This window comes from Cervus canadensis, chromosome 29 (assembly GCF_019320065.1).
Source record: "Cervus canadensis isolate Bull #8, Minnesota chromosome 29, ASM1932006v1, whole genome shotgun sequence".
Lineage (NCBI taxonomy): Eukaryota > Metazoa > Chordata > Mammalia > Artiodactyla > Cervidae > Cervus > Cervus canadensis.
The window spans coordinates 14,442,710-14,460,381 of NC_057414.1; the positions used below are offsets into that span (position 1 = coordinate 14,442,710).

At 45.1% G+C, this 17,672-nt stretch overlaps 1 protein-coding gene across 8 annotated transcripts in view; it reads left to right on the forward strand.

Moving 5' to 3' along the window:
* The window catches only part of FAT3 (FAT atypical cadherin 3), a 761,607-nt gene that overhangs the window by 721,554 nt on the left and 22,381 nt on the right, over positions 1-17,672 (forward strand). For 7 of the 8 annotated variants that reach the window (XM_043451894.1, XM_043451899.1, XM_043451900.1 and 4 more), the window contains one exon: positions 8,221-8,689. In XM_043451894.1, coding sequence (XP_043307829.1) covers positions 8,221-8,689 — 469 coding nt within the window. Of the gene's footprint in view, positions 1-2,764; positions 3,014-8,220; positions 8,690-17,672 lie in introns of those variants that run through there. The other variant, XM_043451901.1, reaches the window with a different exon arrangement.

Here is a 17,672-nt window from a genome sequence, read left to right on the forward strand (position 1 = left end):
ACGTTGATTAGATGACTCAGGCTTTAATCCTGGAGGGAGAAAAGCATGTAGAACAGTAGATGTGACGGCCCCTCCTGCCACATAGACTTCATATACCTGCTTCTGATACTGCCGGGCTCTGTGCAGAGAGAGTGAGCCGCGAACTGGAGTTTAAGTTGGCCACTTCCGTAAGGAATCTCCCGCTACCCTGACTCATTCAACTCAGAGAATAATTTCAGCCCCATTAGGAAAAACAGTGTTTTCAAAAGAAAACAAGGGACTTCTCTGGTGGCCCAGTGATCAGGCTTACAGGGTAGGGACGCGGGTTCAGTCCTCAGTTGGGAACGAAGATCCTGCATGCCACAGGGCCAAAAAATAAAAATAAGAAAAATAAAGTATACCACTTAGGAAAGTTTTGGACAGATTTATTTTTTTAAAAAAAGAGAGAGAAACACTCAGGATGCACAGTTTTAGAAAACAGTGAATTCAAATCAGATCTTCATGATGGAAGAAGATAAATTCAAAAACCTAAGTCCTGTCTTTTTAACCCCCTGGCTACTGAAGCAAGCTGCCTAGCATCCTTAGCTCACTTTCTTTTTAAAAAAAAATTGTATTTTTTTAAATTTCTTTATTCATTTTAATGGGAGGATAGTTACTTTACAGTATTGCGATGGTTTCTGCCATACATCGACGTGAGTCGGCCATAGGTATACATGTGTCCCCTCCCTCCTAAACAGCCCTGAGAGGCAGGGTTGTATGATCACTGGGAAGGCACTCTGCTCACGCAGAGGTCGCAGCTGCCAGGGGCCCTGCCCGGGTGTCACTGACCTTCCCCCTCTCTCCTTCCAGCTTTCACAGGACTGGCAGCTGCTGAACATCCTTAGGAAGCAAATACTTTCTATTAGCAATTCTTTTAAATAGCGTTAAATTTGAGAGAGAACAAAAATATGGGATATGAATGGCTTGATCCTAAAATGGAGCTTGTCATTTCACACTTCACTGGCAAACGTCTAAAATGTGCAGAACCCTAGGGATGGGAAAGAAGAATAATTCAACCTTTTATGCAGCTGTAGCTCCTAAGATATATTGTATTTCATGAAACAAGTGTGTTTCTGAGAGTTGTATAAATTGAATCTCTATAAATGGAATTCTAATAAACCAGGGATGGTTGCTATTTGAAGGAACCCTTCCATTAATCCCTTTGTGATGTGAATAACCACCCCCACCCCAATCTGTCTGTTGGGTAAGTTTGCTTTTCATATGTTGGCTTTGCCCAAAGCAGGACACAGCTGTACTAAACTACTGCAGATACTCCCCTGCAGTCACCAGGAATAGCCACTTAGGGGATTTGAATCTGTTTGCTTAACATTTTCAGCCTCATGCAAGATTTAATTTCATTGGCTTTAGGTTCAGTGTGTGCCTTGTACTTTGGTTCAATGACTACGCTGCAGTGCTTTGTTTAAATTGCACCTCTTGGTTGTTTATATTTTCCCAGCTAAAGCACATTCTCTAAAAAGTACTTAAGATGACCTGCAAGGTAGAGGGTACCCCTCAAAGACAGTTGAAGAATTGCATGGAGACCTCAGGAAATGAATGTTCTCATAGACAAGGAGGCGCTCATCTTTCTGTTTACGATTGATACTTGTCTCTTCCAGAAGAGATTCCAGGCTCACTGTAAAACCTCAAAAGTGATAAAAATCAAAGCACCATTAAGATGAAAACAGGGATAGGTGAATTAGGGGAAGGGGATCAGGAGGGACAGACTTCCAGTTATGAATAAGCCATGAGGATGTAATGTACTACATAGGGAATATGGTCAATAATACCGTAATAACTTTGTACAGCGACAGATAGTAGCTAGACTCAACACTGATGATCATTTTGTAATGTATAAAAATATTGATTCACTATGTGGCACACCTGAAAATAATATAATAAGTTAATTATACTTGTACTTTTAAAAAGATAAAAAACGAAAGGCTAAGACTCAACTAGTAAAATAGGGATGGACAGAACATTGAAAAATCTAGACCAGGGATTTGTTGAACACAGACCATAGCTCTGAATTTCCTGGCAGCCAAAGTCATGATGAAAGTGGTGGGATAGGTTCCGTGGCTCTCCTCAAACATGTAAAAGAAACATGTTGGATCACTAGGAGAGATTTCCAGACACAAGTAATATTTTTCCCTATGTTAGTCTTTCAGGTCCAATATTATAGCAAAAGTGCAAGAAGTACTTGCTCGTTAGTGTGTGTGCTAAGTCGCTTCCATTGTGTCCAACTCTGCGACCCTGTGGACTGTAGCCCGCCAGGCTCCTCTGTCCATGGGATTCTCCAGGCAAGAATACTGGAGTGGGTTGCCATTTCCTTCTCCAAAGGATCTTCCTAACCCAGGGATCTAACCCGAGTCTCTTTAAGTCTCCTGCATTGGCAGGCAGGTTGTTTAGCACTAACATCACCTGGGAAGTGCAGTTTAACTGCTTTTCACTCAGTCATGTCTGATTCTTTGCGACCCTGTGTACTGTAGCCCACCAGGCTCCTCTGTCCATGGGATTCTCCAGGCAAGAATACTGGAGTGGCTGCCATTTCCTCCCCCAGGGCAACTTCCCTACCCAGGATTGAACCTGGATCTCCTGCACTGCAGGAAGATTCTTTACCGTCTGAGCCACCAGGGAAGCCCAGATAACTGCTTTGCAATGCTGTGTTAGTCCTGGTGTACAATGTGAATCGCGTATGCACACCTGTAGCCTCACTCTTGAGCCTCCCTCCCGTCCCCCACCCCTCTAGGTCATCACCAGGCACCAGGCTGAGCTCCATGTGCCTTACGGCAGCTTCCGTGTATTTTCATTCTCACGCTCTCGCGAACACGTGTGAGTGCCTACTTTTTCACCGCTAAGAAAACTGAGGTTCAGAGAGCGTCAGTGACTTGCCTAAACTAATCAACAGTGACCTGGCCTCTGGCAGTGGCGGGCAAGTCGGGAGTACTGCACTGTTTATCAAAAGAAGAGATTCCGAGGGCTGAGATTTAGTCATTGTGTGTTCATTAAAACTATATTTTTTGAGCATCTACTGTATGTTGTTGTTGTTCAGTCACTAAGTGATGTCCAACTTTTTGCAACTCCATGGACTGTAGCACGCTAGGCTTCCCTGTCCTTCACTACCTCTGGGCGTTTGCTCAGATTCATGTCGAGTGAGTCAGTGATGCCATCGAACCATCCCATCCTCTGTCGCCCTCTTCTTCTTTTGTCTTCAGTCCTTCCCAGCACCAGGGTCTTTTCCAATGAGTTGGCTGTTTGCATCAGGTGGCCAAAGATTGGAGCTTCAGCTTCAGCATCAGTCCTTCAATGAATATTCAGGGTTGATATCCTTTAGGATTGACTGGTGTCATCTCCTTGCAGTCCAAGGGACTTTCAAGAATCTTCTCAGGCAAAACAATTCGAAAGCATCAATTCATCGGCGCTCAACCTTCTTTATGGTCCAACTCTCTCATCTATACATGACTACTGGAAAAACCATAGCTTTGACAATAGGGATGTTTGTCAGCAAAGTGATGTCTCTGCCTTTTAATACTCTGTCTAGGTTTTATAGCTTTTCTTCCAGGGAGTAAGCGTCTTTAAAGTTCATGGCTGCAGTCACTGTTCACAGTGATTTTGGAGCCTTGAAGCCCAAGAAAATAAAATCTGTCACTGTTTCCACTTTTTCCACTTTTATTTGCCATGAAGTGATGGGACCAGATACTATGATCTTAGTTTTTTGAATGTTGAGTTTTAAGCCAACTTTTTCGCTCTCCTCTTTCACCCTCATCAAGAGGCTCTTTAGTTCCTCTTCTCTTTCCACCACTAACGTAGTATCACCTGTGTATGTGAGGTTGTTGATATTTCTCCCAGCAACCTTGATTCCAGCTTGAGCTTCACCCAGTCTGGGATTTCGCATGACGTACTCTGCGTATAATAGGGTGACAATTTTGAACCAGTCTGTTGTTCCACATAAGGTTCTAACAGCTGCTTCTTGACCTGCATACAAGCTTCTCAGGAGACAGGTAAGTTGGTCTGGTATTTCCATCTCTTTAAGACTTTCTCACAGTTTGTTGGAACCCACATAGTCAAAGACTTTTGCATAGTCAATGAAGCAGATGTTTTTCTGGAACTCCCTTGCTTTCTTTGTGATCCGACGAATGTTGACAGTTTGATCCTTGGTTCCTCTCCTTTTTCTAAACCCAGCTTGTACATCTGGAAATTCTCAATTCACGTAGCTTGAAGGATTTTGAGCATAACCAACTAGCATGCAAAGTGAGTGCAATTGTTCAGTACTTTGAACATTCTTTGGAACTGCCCTTCTTTGGGATTGGAATGAAAACTGACATTTTCCAGTCCTCTGGGCACTGCTGAGTTTCCCAAATTTGCTGGCATATTGAGTATAGCACTCGAACAACATCATCTTTTAGGATTTGAAATAGCTTAGCTGGAATTCCATCACCTCCACTGGCTTTGTTCGTAGTGTGATGCTTCCTAAGGCCCACCTGACCGCATTCCAGGATGTCTGGCTCTAGGTGAGGGATCACACCATCATGGTTATCCATGTCATTAGGACCTTTTTGCACAGTTCTGTGTATTCTTGCCAGCTCTTCATAACCTCTTCTGCCTCTACTAGGTCCTTACCTTTATTGTGTCCATCCTACTGTATGCGAGATAGCTGTTAATGGCCGTCTTAAAAAATAGGTTTTCAAAACCTTCCCTTTCAAAGAGTATTTGTAACCTTCTTACAAGTTTATGATGATGTGCATGTGCCAGAGCCACACGCCAGCAGTCTGAAGCAGTCAGACTTTGCACTATAATTCATACTTTCTTACTCAAAATTCTGCTTTCTTACAAGGTGAATTACAGCTCTGATAATTTGTTTCCCTAACCCCAAGCCACTGAAGATCCAGGTGAAAGAATGTCACTGATTACAGACAACCCTGAATACCTGCACCTTTTGTGACATTATGCTTTAGTTGAACACATTGCCTACCTGTCTCCACTTCTCCACCCTGACGGACACACGCCATTTCAGATCCTTGCTGCAGACTTCTCTTACAGTTTCACATACACTTCAGTTTCTATTAAACTAGCTTGCTCTCTGTTTTGAAGAAGCTTTGTCCTCTTAAAAGAGAGATTCTTTAAAACTGGATAAACCCCATTCTGAAGACAGAAAAATTATGACCAGAGTGTAATTTTCCAAGGTGAGAGGACTCAGATATGAAAGCATTCTCTCCTCCTCCTGGCATAATATACTTGTAAAATAGCCAGATATTGACTTTTTACAAGGTAGCTTTTGGTATCGGCATTCTAGTTCGTCATCTAGAAAAGGCTTATAATTCCAAACTCCTAGAATTTAGAAGGTATGAGTCACTTTTGTTTTCAAAAGCTGCGGGTCATGTAGGTGTCTTTCTATTCACTCAGCTGTGTTGTTGCTGTTATTTTTTTCAACAGGTAAAACAAAACAGAAAGCTTAACCGTACACTGTAATACCATGGGATAATCTTAGTGACAGAACATCTGTGTATGTGACTACATCAGAGCCACATCAGTTCTCCTGGATGAATTTATAACTTGATTATTATCCCAAGAGATGGGGGTTAGGGTTAGGAAGGGGAATGGACCAAGTAATATATTCATTAAATACATCCTTTTACAAAACCTAACCCCAAGATTTTCCTTGATAGACTGGGGACCCCTATAGACTCTACAGCCACTGAACACTACAGCAGATGGACTGTGCCAGAGGCAGGTAGTCCCCAAAGTCACATTTGATCGTTTTATTACTGACACTGAAATAAAAATATGGATATTATCCAGGAGTTGTCACTGAGCAAGTATTCTGGCATGATTTACAATATTCATTCGGTACATTTTGTTGAACAACAGCAAAAAAATGACAAAAACAATGGCATAGATTACACATGAATGATCTCTGAAAATAAAAATTTGTTTCCAGTCTTTGTGCCTGCATGCATTTGTATTACTGAGCACAGGATGTATGTACCATGTACAAGGTGGCTGACAATTCTGTAGTGGACTCATCCTGCTTGTAAAATAAGCCACGGCAGTTCTCTTTGCTTTCTCTATAAGGGGTCTTAAACCCAGAGCTTCCCCGGTGGCTCAGACAGTAGAGAATCTGCCTACAATGCCGGAGACCTGGGTTTAATCCCTGGGTTGGGAAGATTCCCGGTGAGGGGAATGGCAACCCACTCCAGTATTCTGGCCCGAAGAATCCCATGAACAGAGGAGCCTGGCAGGCTACAGTGCATGGGGTCACACAGAGCCAGACACGACTGGGAGGCCAACACTCTCACTTTTCAAACCCAGACGCCAGCCAGTTCTCCCTAGGGAACCTGGGTGATACATGACAAAAGCTGGAATTTGATTTCTCATTCCTAAATTCACAAGGCTCTGCCTGATTCATAGACCTCCTGCCTTTCATATACACGTATTTATGTGGCATAAACTTTATATGCAGGAAGAGAGGGTGCCAGTGAATTCATGGAGTCTCAGTGGCAGAAGTGAGAGTCCCTAGGAATTAGTTGTCTGCAAAAACTGCTGAGGCATAGAAAAGTGTCCCATTTGTGAGGGTGAGTGGTGGTGTGCCCGTCCCTAACAGGTCTGTCAGGAGCCAAATGCATCTTGGAAAGATGGACTCAGTTTATTTCTGTGACGTTGGTAGCTCCCTGGCCCCAGTGCCCTGAGCGCCCCTGTGCCTTCCCCCTCCGTCCATTTCCCCCCCCTCTCTCTACAAGCTCCTGCTCTCTACCCAGGCCCTGGCACCAGACTGCCCTTGGCGGCAGACCCTAGGTGAAGGCTGGCTGCCCTGGCGTGGCTCAGCGGCTGCCTCTGAGGGTTCACAGGGGACAGGGCCCTGGCTTCTGTGTCATGCTTTGTGGCCGTGAATCCCTTCATGGCCCAGCACTGACTTGTTGACGAGACAGTGCTCTGGCCTTCATTCCCTGGATCTTCACACCATCTCGCATCTCTGAGAAATGCACATGAGGGTGGGTGGCAGAGGAAAGGCCAGCCCGTCTCCTCCGCAGCAGCTGATCCTGGCTCTCCCGCTGGTAGCACATGTCCCAGAGTTTGCTGTCCTCTGGGAGTTAGCCTGCTCAGGGCAGGGGAGACCTGGGTACCGTCCCTCACCAGGGCAACAGAAACAGCAGGCTGCTCTCTGTAGCTGACCCCAGACCAGGGGCTGGGAGTATCTGCAAGGTGTACACAGTGAGTCAGATCCTTCTGGAGCTCCCGAGGTCATTAAATACACATCCATTCTTTTGTCTTAAGTTTTTTATTTTGTATTGGGATATAGCTGATTACTAATGTTGTTATAGTTTCAGGTGAACAGTGAAGAGACTCAGCCATCCAGTCTCCCCAAGCCCCCCTCCCATCCAGGCTGCCACCTAACACAGCAGAACGCCCTGTGCTGTAGGAGGCCCTTGTTGGTTCTCCATTTTTAATGTAGCAGTGAATACATACGTTCCTAGCAACTGGCTAAGCCCTGAGTACTTTATAAGATGCTCTTAACCTAAATGATGAACAGCAACCCTGAAGAACTGCTGTAACCCTGTTGTAAGCAGATGGCTAGCATTTAATAAGAGAGTTTTTAAATCTTACACATGCATGAAGCTGGGAAGTAAGAAATCCACGTGGCCTCCTTCTCCCCCCTACAGCACAGTCGCAGACTTTCTTGGGGTGTATACATGTATTTCTGGGCTTAGTTGGTTCATGGCCATGTCCCCACTTAAACAGAAGCCCCAGGAGGCCAGCAGCGACAACTCTGCTCAGCGGTCCTCACAGGCCCTGCCACACTGCTCGGCACACAGTAGATGTTCAATGCATATTTGTAAATGAATATTAATAAGTTCACAGAACTCACTCTGTGCTGGTAGTAGTTTGGAAGGGCGCACAGAATAAAGGACCCCCCTAAACAGAAAACTGCGGTGAATTTTTAAAAGATGAAGATGGAAACAGTAGGAACATTCTTAAATATTAGTGTGGATTTCTGAGCCTGCACTCCTATTGCTAATTACAAGACAATTTGTGAAATCTCAGGTATGCATCTGCATGGCATATAATGAGGAGAAAGGGTGATTATTAAAAATCAACCCATAGCAGATTTGCGAGTGGATCAAAAGCCCAGGCTGGTTGGGAACGGGGTGCCCAGGAGCGCATGGCCAGATGCACGTTGAAAAGCACCCCGGTGTTGGTTCCGCGCAGATCGTGGACGGCAGGCTGTGGTTTCAGCTGGACTGCGGCAGCGGCCCCGGCATCCTGGGCATCTCGGGCCGCGCGGTCAACGACGGAAGCTGGCACTCCGTCTTCCTGGAGCTCAACCGCAACTTCACCAGCCTGGCCCTGGACGACAGCTACGTGGAGCGCCGCCGGGCGCCCCTCTACTTCCAGACGCTGGGCACCGAGAGCGCCATCTACTTCGGGGCCCTGGTGCAGGCGGACAGCATCCGCAGCCTGACCGACGCGCGGGTCACGCAGGTGCTGAGCGGCTTCCAGGGCTGCCTGGACTCGGTGGTGCTGAATGACAACGAGCTGCCGCTGCAGAACAAGCGCAGCAGCTTCGCCGAGGTGGTAGGCCTGACCGAGCTGAAGCTGGGCTGCGTGCTCTACCCCGACGCCTGTGAGCGCGGGCCCTGCCAGCACGGAGGCACCTGCGCGGGCCTGGCTTCCGGAGGTGAGCACCCTGGGCCCCGCCCCGGGGGTGGGGGTGGGGGGATGGGGGAATGGGGGTGGGAGGCAGACCTGCCGCACCGCTCTCTCAAGCATCTGGGAGTGCTCTCCCAGAGAGGTGGATTCCCTGCTGGCTCAGCCTCTTAACCCCCTGATGGAAGTTGGCAATTACAGGAACCGGTCGCTTTGCAGAATCCCAAGGGCGCAGCAGACCAGCTGCAGGGGCCTGGAAGGTGCCATCCAGCGCCCGCTCCCCGCCATCTCCACACCTTCCCAGGTCTCAGCAGCCCGGAGGAACTGGATGCCCTTTGAAGTGTCTGCCCCTTTGGACCACTTGCATGTCACTGCAGAAAGACTGGTAACAATCTGAGTCGTGATGACCAGGCACTGCCCCCTCGCAGGCAGACATGGGACTTTAGCTTCTACTAAAGGGCACCTGAGGGTGGATCCGCCACCCTAGAAACAGAAGTGTAGAGGAGATGTTTTGGAGGAAGCTTTTTTGGAGGAAGCATTTTAAAATGTGTGTATTAAGTGCAACTCCAAAAGAGCAAGGAGAAGGCAATTTACATCAACTATCAAGACAGTCAACGAGAGCAGTGAAGCTTTACCCCAGTGAAATTTTCCCCAGAGATCATGAAGAGGACAGAATGGGGTGGGCAATAAAAGGGGGAGAGAGGCAGGGATGGTGTGGGTTAATAGAGGGTTTCTATTGTACGAGGGGAAAGCTAAGACTCTCAGTCTAGGAGTCTGAAGATGAAAGAATCCCTGACTTTACTCAGAAGCAGGATCTGTGTTAAAGTAAACTAGGTCAGGCTCTCCTGGCTAAAGGCTTTGCCATCTGACTTCACTTCAGCCCCTCTGTGGAATCTCTCAGTGGGAGTGTGATTAGCAAATTTAAACCTTCGTCACAAATCACACAGAGATTCCGCTGTGTACATTACCATCTACTGTTGGTGAAGCCCAACTCCAAATTTAGACTCCATTTTATTATTAGAATGTTGTGAACTGCCCATGAAATGATGCGCTGCTGAAAGACGTCACCAAAGTTATTTAGGCTTGCATACGTTACTGCCGCAACGAGGGCCACGTGCCCTGGGGGTAGATTTCTGCCGTCTCGATTTAAGAAATCTATTCGCTTTTTTTTACTGTCTCAGCAGTATATGTAAATAAAGGGTTGTTATGGTGCCATAATTCTCGAATGATGGGCAGTAACTATACTTCAGTGGTTCTATAAACCAGCCTATTATGACAAGTCATGGCCAGTTTTTCACCAGCCAAAACAATTCTGCTAGTGTGAGCTATCCACAATGTATAAAGGGAGCATATAATTAAATTGGGTTGAAATAGAACACCACTCCATGTCAAATACTGGGTCCACAGCCACAAATTGTAACATACTTTTAACGGTGGCAGGATGTTGTTTTGCTGGCAAAGCTATGGGTTTCCACAATGGGTTAGCATGAAAATAATAATAATCACTGTTACGGAAAAAAACTAAGGGAGCTTGTTTTTTCTTCAGTGTATATTTTAATTTTGTTGCTGTTCAGTTGCTCAGTCATGTCTGACTCTTTGCCAGCCCATGGACTGCAGCACGCCAGGCTTCCCTGTCCTTCACTATCTCCCAGAGTTTGCTCAAACTCATGTCCATTGAATCGGTGATGCCATCCAACCATCTCATCCTCTGTCACCCCCTTCTCCTCCCATCTTCAATCTTTCCCAGCATCAGGGTCTTTTCAAATGAGTCAGTTATTTGCATCAGCTGCCCAAAGTATTGGAACTTCAACATCAGTCTTCCAATGAATATTAAGGACTGATTTCCTTTAGGATTGACTGGTTGGATCTCCTTGCAGTCCAAGGGACTCTCAAGACTCTTCTCCAGCACCACAGTTTAAAAGCATCAATTCTTCAGGGCTCATACTTCTCTAATTACCATAAAAATCCCTGAGATAAGCCTTCAGTGCAGGTATGTTCATTAAATATCTATGACCTCCATCAGAAACAGCAGTTTTCCTTTGTTTTTAAAAGCTCATTTGGCTTAACCAAAGTTCAGGACTGAGGACCCACCTGCCATATATTGATACATTTTCACATGGTCTGAAGAATCTGCTTTCCTTTCCCCAGGGACCCAGCTTTGCCCATGGGTTGCATCTGCTGTCAAACACCTCATTGTCCATTGCTCCCCAGCTTCCCCCTATACTTGGACTTGGGATTGGGATTCTGTGGCAGGTATTCTTTCCTCCAAGGGAATAAAGTGTTTCTTTTATCAGCTCAAGTCTTTCCTTTCTACTGGGAGCTCATGTTTTCCTAAAACAAAGTATCTTTCCTCACTTCCATCTCCCTTCTCCCAAACCTACTACCTCTTACGAGAGGTGGTTGAGAGAACCCGGTGGTCCTTATCTCAGGACCCGCCCCATCGGGCATGGTCCAGAAAGGGCAGTACTGCATAGCAGGGCTGATCCCGGGCCAGCAGGCTCCTGGCGACCCACCAGGAAACCCAAGGGGACTTGCTTCCATGGGGATCGCAGAGCCCTCTTCTGAGGAGGTACCTATTTGCTGCCTGGCTATCAGGATTGGGGCCTTGGCTTCTAGAAAAGAGGAGAGAGAATCCATTTTCTCACCCCACTGTCTGTTCATATGAGAGGACTCTTGGCTGGGTCCCCATAGCCCATCTGCAAATTCCCTCAATGAGGGGCCCCCAACCTCCAGGATCTAATGTCTGATGATCTGAGCTGAAGCTGATGTAATAGTAATAGCAATAACGTGCACAATTAATGTAATGTGCTTGAATCATCCCCAGACCACCCTTGGTCCATGTAAAACTTGTCTTCCACCAAACCCATCCCTGAGTACCAAAAAGGTTTGGGGACTGCTGCCCTAAATTGAGGAGAAGAAGATGGCAACCCACTCCAGTATTCTTGCCTAGAGAATCCCGTGGACAGAGGAGCCTGGTGAGCTGCTGTCCATACAGTCACACAGAGTCGGCCACGACTGAAGCGGCTTAGCATGCATGCATGCCCTAAATTGGTGCTAAATAGTAGGGAGGTGTGGGGGGAGCAAGAAAAGGCAGAACCAACTGTTTGGCCTTTAACTCATATCTGTGAACTATTTGGCTAATTATAAGGTTATTTAAAATAAGGGGGAAATCATCTCAGTTGTGAGTGACGATATAAAAAGAACAAGAAAGAAACAGAGAAAAAATAAAAAGAACAAGGAGACTGTCATTAATGAAAGAATATTCATGCCTGGAAGAATTCCCTCTGGCTACCAGGGTATCTAATCACAGGGAAAGAGTCTTCCTTCCCCAGATCAAAGGCTAGAATGCAAGGAGCAGTCAAAGAGGAAATTTGAGCTGCAGAAAGTAGAGCAAGGTGCTTAAATGACTCCTTGCACATGAGAATGTTGATAACATAGTTATCTGGGCATCTTGCTGTTGTTGCAACCCTGAGTTGTCACTCTTGTCACTTGTCACTCTAAACTTCCATGACACCTGTGTTTCTATAGTCATTCTCTTGGACCTTAGAGGATGCTGGGGGATATTGGTCATTGGCTGTCCTGGTAATCCTCTACTCTCAAATCGTGACACTCTTAGCACCAGACTCTTGTTCAGAGCATTCAGAATTTTAAAAGTGGGCAACCCAGAGCATGAAGCAGATTTCTTTCAGAGAAGCAGGATTCTGCTTGAACCGCTTCCTAACCCAGTCAAACCCTTGACAAGGCTGCTGAGTCTGCTAGCTCGGAACGGTGTGGTCAGCAGATTTGACCACTGTTATGCCTCTGGCTGTCCCATGAGCCGGCCACGAGAACCCAGGGGAGTCAGAGCCCAGAACACTGACTTGTAATAAGAGGGTAATTATGACTCTGAAAATCAACCACAGAGGGAAGGCTCTCTCTTGGTAAAGCCTTAAAATTATATGTATTTCATAAACATGAGCTGGAAATAGCAACCGCTGTGAAAAAAGAACTAGCCTAGTCCCACTGTGACCCCTGTGCTTCCAGACCCAATGGGTCGGCAGCAGCCCAGGGAGCGCCCACGGCCTGAACATGCTGGTCTCGGTCCTCAGAGTCTCATCCTGCTCGTCTCAAGCCCATGACCAGAAGACACAGTTGGAGCTAAACTATAATTTGGCAAAGCAGTGTGGCAGCTGAGACTGCCAGGCCAGAAGCAGTCATTCAGGCGGCTTTCATGAGACTGAAAACTAGTCTTTTTTTTTTTTTTTTTTTAATATTTATCTATTTTTGATTGATTGATGATTGCTTCAAATGTTGATTTGACTTTTGTCATACATCAACTTTAATTAAGCATAGGTGTACATATGTCCCCTTATTCTCTAATCTCTCTCCCACCTCCCGCCCTTTCCCACCCTCCTAGGTTATTACAGCCTAATCTTAAAATGAGAAGTTGATAACTTTCAGTGATAGAGTCCCATTTGTTAGCTTGTCACTTTGTTACTATGTCCTTGACGCTGTGGTAAGCAGCTTGTGAGTGCTTCTGCGATGAGTTACAGTTCTCACCCTAATACTCTTGCTGTTGTTCAGTTGCTAAGTGTGTCTGACTCTTTGGGACCCCATAGACTGCAGCACGCCAGGCTTCCCTGTCCTTCACTATCTCTCTGAGTTTGCTCAAACTCATGCCTATAGAGTAGGTGATGCCATCCAACCATCTCATCTCTGTCATCACCTTATCCTCCTGCCTTCAATCTTTCCCAGCATCAGGGTCTTTCCCAATGAGTCAGCTCTTTGCATCAGGTGGCCAAAGCATTGGAGCTTCAGTTTCAGCATCAGTCCTTCCAATGAATATTCAGGACTGACTTCCTTTAGGATGGACTGGTTGGATCTCCTTGAAGTCCAAGGGGCTCTCAAGAGTCTTCTCCAACACCACAGTTCAAAAGCATCAATTCTTCAGCACTCAGCCTTCTTTATGATCCAACTCTCACATCTGTATATGTATCAGTGCTATTCTTTGCTCCCCTCAACTCCCATTTTTCTGATAAAGAAACAGACAAGACAGGTCAAGTAACCAGCCCACCGTCACATAGCTAGTAAGGTCAGGAAGCCAGGACTTGATGCAGGTTTGTGGAACTCCTGCCCCCTGCCCCCAGCCTATGCTCTTAAACTTTGTTGCTCAAAGTGTGTTCTAGGCACCAGCAGCGGCAGCATCACTGGAAATGTTAAAAATGCGGCATCTGAGAATAAGTCAGAATCTGTGTTTTTAACAAGATCCCTTGGTGATATGCTGTCTCCGAACTGCCCTGAAAGCACCCCCCAAAAATACAAGTTCTATTCTGGTTTTGTGTGTTGTATATAGTATTTCTGAAACTCCAAGGTGCCTCTGCATCACCTGAGAACCTGATTAAAATGAGACCTTGTTCTAGAAGAGTCTCTTATTTGTTAAGGAGAAAGGAAAATCTGTTGACTTGCCCCGGTCATTCTCTGTCCACATCAGAGGAACCTTCTGCTAGGTCACTGAGTTATATTTTGCAAATTCCTGAACTTACCACTCAAAAATTAAAATAAAATAAAATAAAATTATCAGTGAAAAGTTTGGAGAAAGGAAAAGACCCAAACCTACAAATCAGAATCTCAGAATCTGCAAGAGTAGAATTCAGGCATCTCTGTTTATAACAAGCCTCCAAAGTCTATGCAATTCTGAACTTGAGATCCACTGACATTTGAGAATCCCAATAAATTCTGTATTTGCCAGAATGTGAATCAGTGGATTCCAGGAAACATAGGACATTCAGAAATTGAATGTCAGATGCACAGCCTGCATTTTGTAATAATTGCTTTAGTCTAAAGATTGAACTTTGTTCCTCAGAAGTTTGGGGTCACCCTGAGCTCCCTTTCAAAGATAAAAGTAATAGTGTGTACCTTCCCCCTCTAAGCAACGTGCACGAGGCAGCAAGTTCCCAGATGTTGTAAATAGCTGGGCATAGAAGCATCTTTAGTTACAGAGTGACCTGTGCTACTTTGGGTGATATTTTCAGTCCCTAACTTGTAAGTGTCTAGATTAATTCAGTCTACCACACTCTAATTAATTGCCTGACTTGTGCGAGGCTCTGTGTTAAGTTCTAGGGTCCTATTGCTGTCTCTGTGACCAACGGGTCCACTTATGCGGCCTCCCTCCCTTTGTGTGTGGCTTAAAGGAATTGGACAGGTTTCCTGTGTGTGCTCAGCCCACTGGCCCGCTTAGCACTGGGGGACAAAAAAGCCAGACTCCCAGATAGTATACTGTGGACAAATTTGACTAAGATTTGAAGCTTATGAGGGGAAAAAGTTTTGGGTTTTTTTTCTGGGTGTCTTTCTTCTAAATACTGAATTAACTTTCTGGGGATTATTTTAGAAAAACCTCATGGTAATAGCATTAATAATATTTTATTGATCCTAATAGAAAAACTCAAAACCCTAAAGCAGTCAAATTTTGTGCAGACACAAAAGAACATGCTAGAAAGTGAAATGTTACAGTGTGTTTAATGTTGTTAACACAGTAAGTGTTTCTGGATCCTCAAGGAAAGTATTAGAGGCTCAGCCCAATGTACAGTGTGGGAATTGTGAGCCAGCTTTCTTTGGGAAAGCTGGAGAGCTCCCTTTCAAAAGTTTTCATCTCATGAGGTCTGAAGATAGTGCATGGGCCCTGCTTGGTGAAAGAGGAAACTCTGAGTGACTTCAAGTTGAGGGGGTGAAGTAGTGACAGAGGCCGTGAGCCACAGTTAAGCTCACTCCACTTTTGAGTGGCATCCCACGTGACAATATGGTCAGCAATTTTCTCAAGCTCCCTGAGACTCACATGGACAGAAGTTTCAATATTTTCCAATAAATAGCCTATGTGCCTGTTAAGTCACTTCAGTCATGTCTGACTCTTTGTGACCCCATGGACTGTAGCCTGCCAGGCTCCTCTGTCCATGGGATTCTCCAGGCAAGAATACTGGAGTGGGTAGCCATTCCCTTCTCCAGATACTGCCTACAAGTCAGAGTTTAAAAAAAACAAAAACTCATGGCTTTCCATTGTTTGATTTATGAGCAAGAGAAATGAAGCTGATTTCTGAATCCATTCTAATTACAGTAATTATAACAATAAAGCACCTAATGTTTGTGGGCTGCATTGTGGTTGATGAATCCAGAAACCTCATTATCCTCTGTGAGTGGGTATGAGTGAGGCTTAATTATCAGATAAAAACAGGGAGGTTCCTAGAGGTCAGGCAGCTCAGCTGATGGGAAACAGCCAGAACTTCGATGTGTACCCACATCACAGGTCTCTCCCCAAATCGTAAAGTTCCTGGAGTATCTAAATGGAGTCCGTAACTGAGCAAGCGTAGCGGTCGATGCTGCCTTCAGATCCCAAGTGCTAGTTGCATGTTTGCCGTTATTTCCCTCTTTGTGCAGAAGGCAGATGTTTCCTTATCAAGGAAGCAAAACCCAATCAGGATAATGCTCACCTCCACCAAGCGAGCGGGGCAGGAGGTGGAAGTCATCACTTGGATGAATCAGGTCGGAAAACAACTACTAAGTCAAAGGAGTAAGATAGAAATGATCTTGATTATTTGCCTACATGGTCCAAATTGACTCTATAATTGCTCATTTCTATGTATTGCATGTAATAGGTTTTGCCATGTTCTTCTCTGAGCAAGGAGAGGAGAGGGCATTTTAAGTTTTTGTGGGTGCAGATTTCAAAATCATCTGCATCAGCTGTAACTAGCATTGCAAGCAAGAGCATAGCTTTGAGGGAAGACTTTAAAATACACTTCTCGTTTCATAAGGATTAGCCAGGTGATAACTGTTGGTTCTTTTTTTTCACGTGTATCTCAGTGCTAGCAGGACAATTATCTTTTTTTTTTAAATTTTTTATTTTGTGCTGACGTGTAGCCGATTAACAAACAATGCGATAGTTTCAGGTGAACAGCAGGGAGACTCAGCCGTACACACACACGTATCCATTCTCCCCCACACCCCTACAGTTCAGGCCGCCACATAGCACTGGGCAGAGGTCCACGTGCTCTGCAGCAGTAGATCTTTGTTGGTTCTTGTTGTTGTTATTTAGTTGCTCGGTCGTGTCCAACTCTTTGCGACCCCATGGACCGTCACCTACCAGGCTCCTCTGTCCATGGGATTTCCCGGGCAAGAATACTGGAGTGGGTTGCTGTTTTCTTCTCCAGGGGATCCTCCTGATCCAGAGATCAGACCCACACCTCTTACGTCTCCTGCATTGGGAGGTGGGTTCTTTACCACTAGCAACACCTGGGAAGCCCCTTGTTGTTTATCTATTTTAAATACAGCAGAGTACATGCCCCTCCTAAACTCCCTGCCTATCCCTTCATCCCATCCCTCCCACTTACAACCAGAAGCTCATTCTTTTATATGTGGAATCTAAAAAAGAAATGATACAAATGAATTTACTTACAAACCAGAAACAGACTCAATTATCTTTTTTAATCTGGAGAGTGGTATAAAGTGGCATCTCCCACTTGTTGACTACGTAACTTTGGGCAAATAATCCTATGTAATATTCAGTTCCCATTTTTTAAAATAACAGTACTTTCAGCATAGGGTTCTTATCAAGTATTAAGTGAGATAATGCAAGGAAAGCTCTTTACATTTTTCCTAGCATGTAAGAAGCTGTTGTTCTTGCTAATAGTTTCCTTATCTGATATTTTCCAACCCAAGAAAAAAGAATGCACCCTTTTGAATAAAACTTTGAGATTATCCTCTGAATTTTTTCTTTTATGTACACAAAAGTGTTAAAATATTATTTGTGATTAAATAATGCCTGGCCATCTTTTGAATTCTCTTCCCTCTATTTGTATTTTATATCAATATATGATAATGCTTTGGAAAAGCAGAAGCTTTAATATGCTGTTATCTTTGTTATGATTATTTGGCTCCCTGAAGGGCGCCTGATGCTGTCCATCTCCCTGCATCTCCTTGGCTCCCTTGAGAGTTGAGGGGAGCCTAGTAAGTGGCGAGTTCTGGCTTACTGACAAGTCCCAATGCCA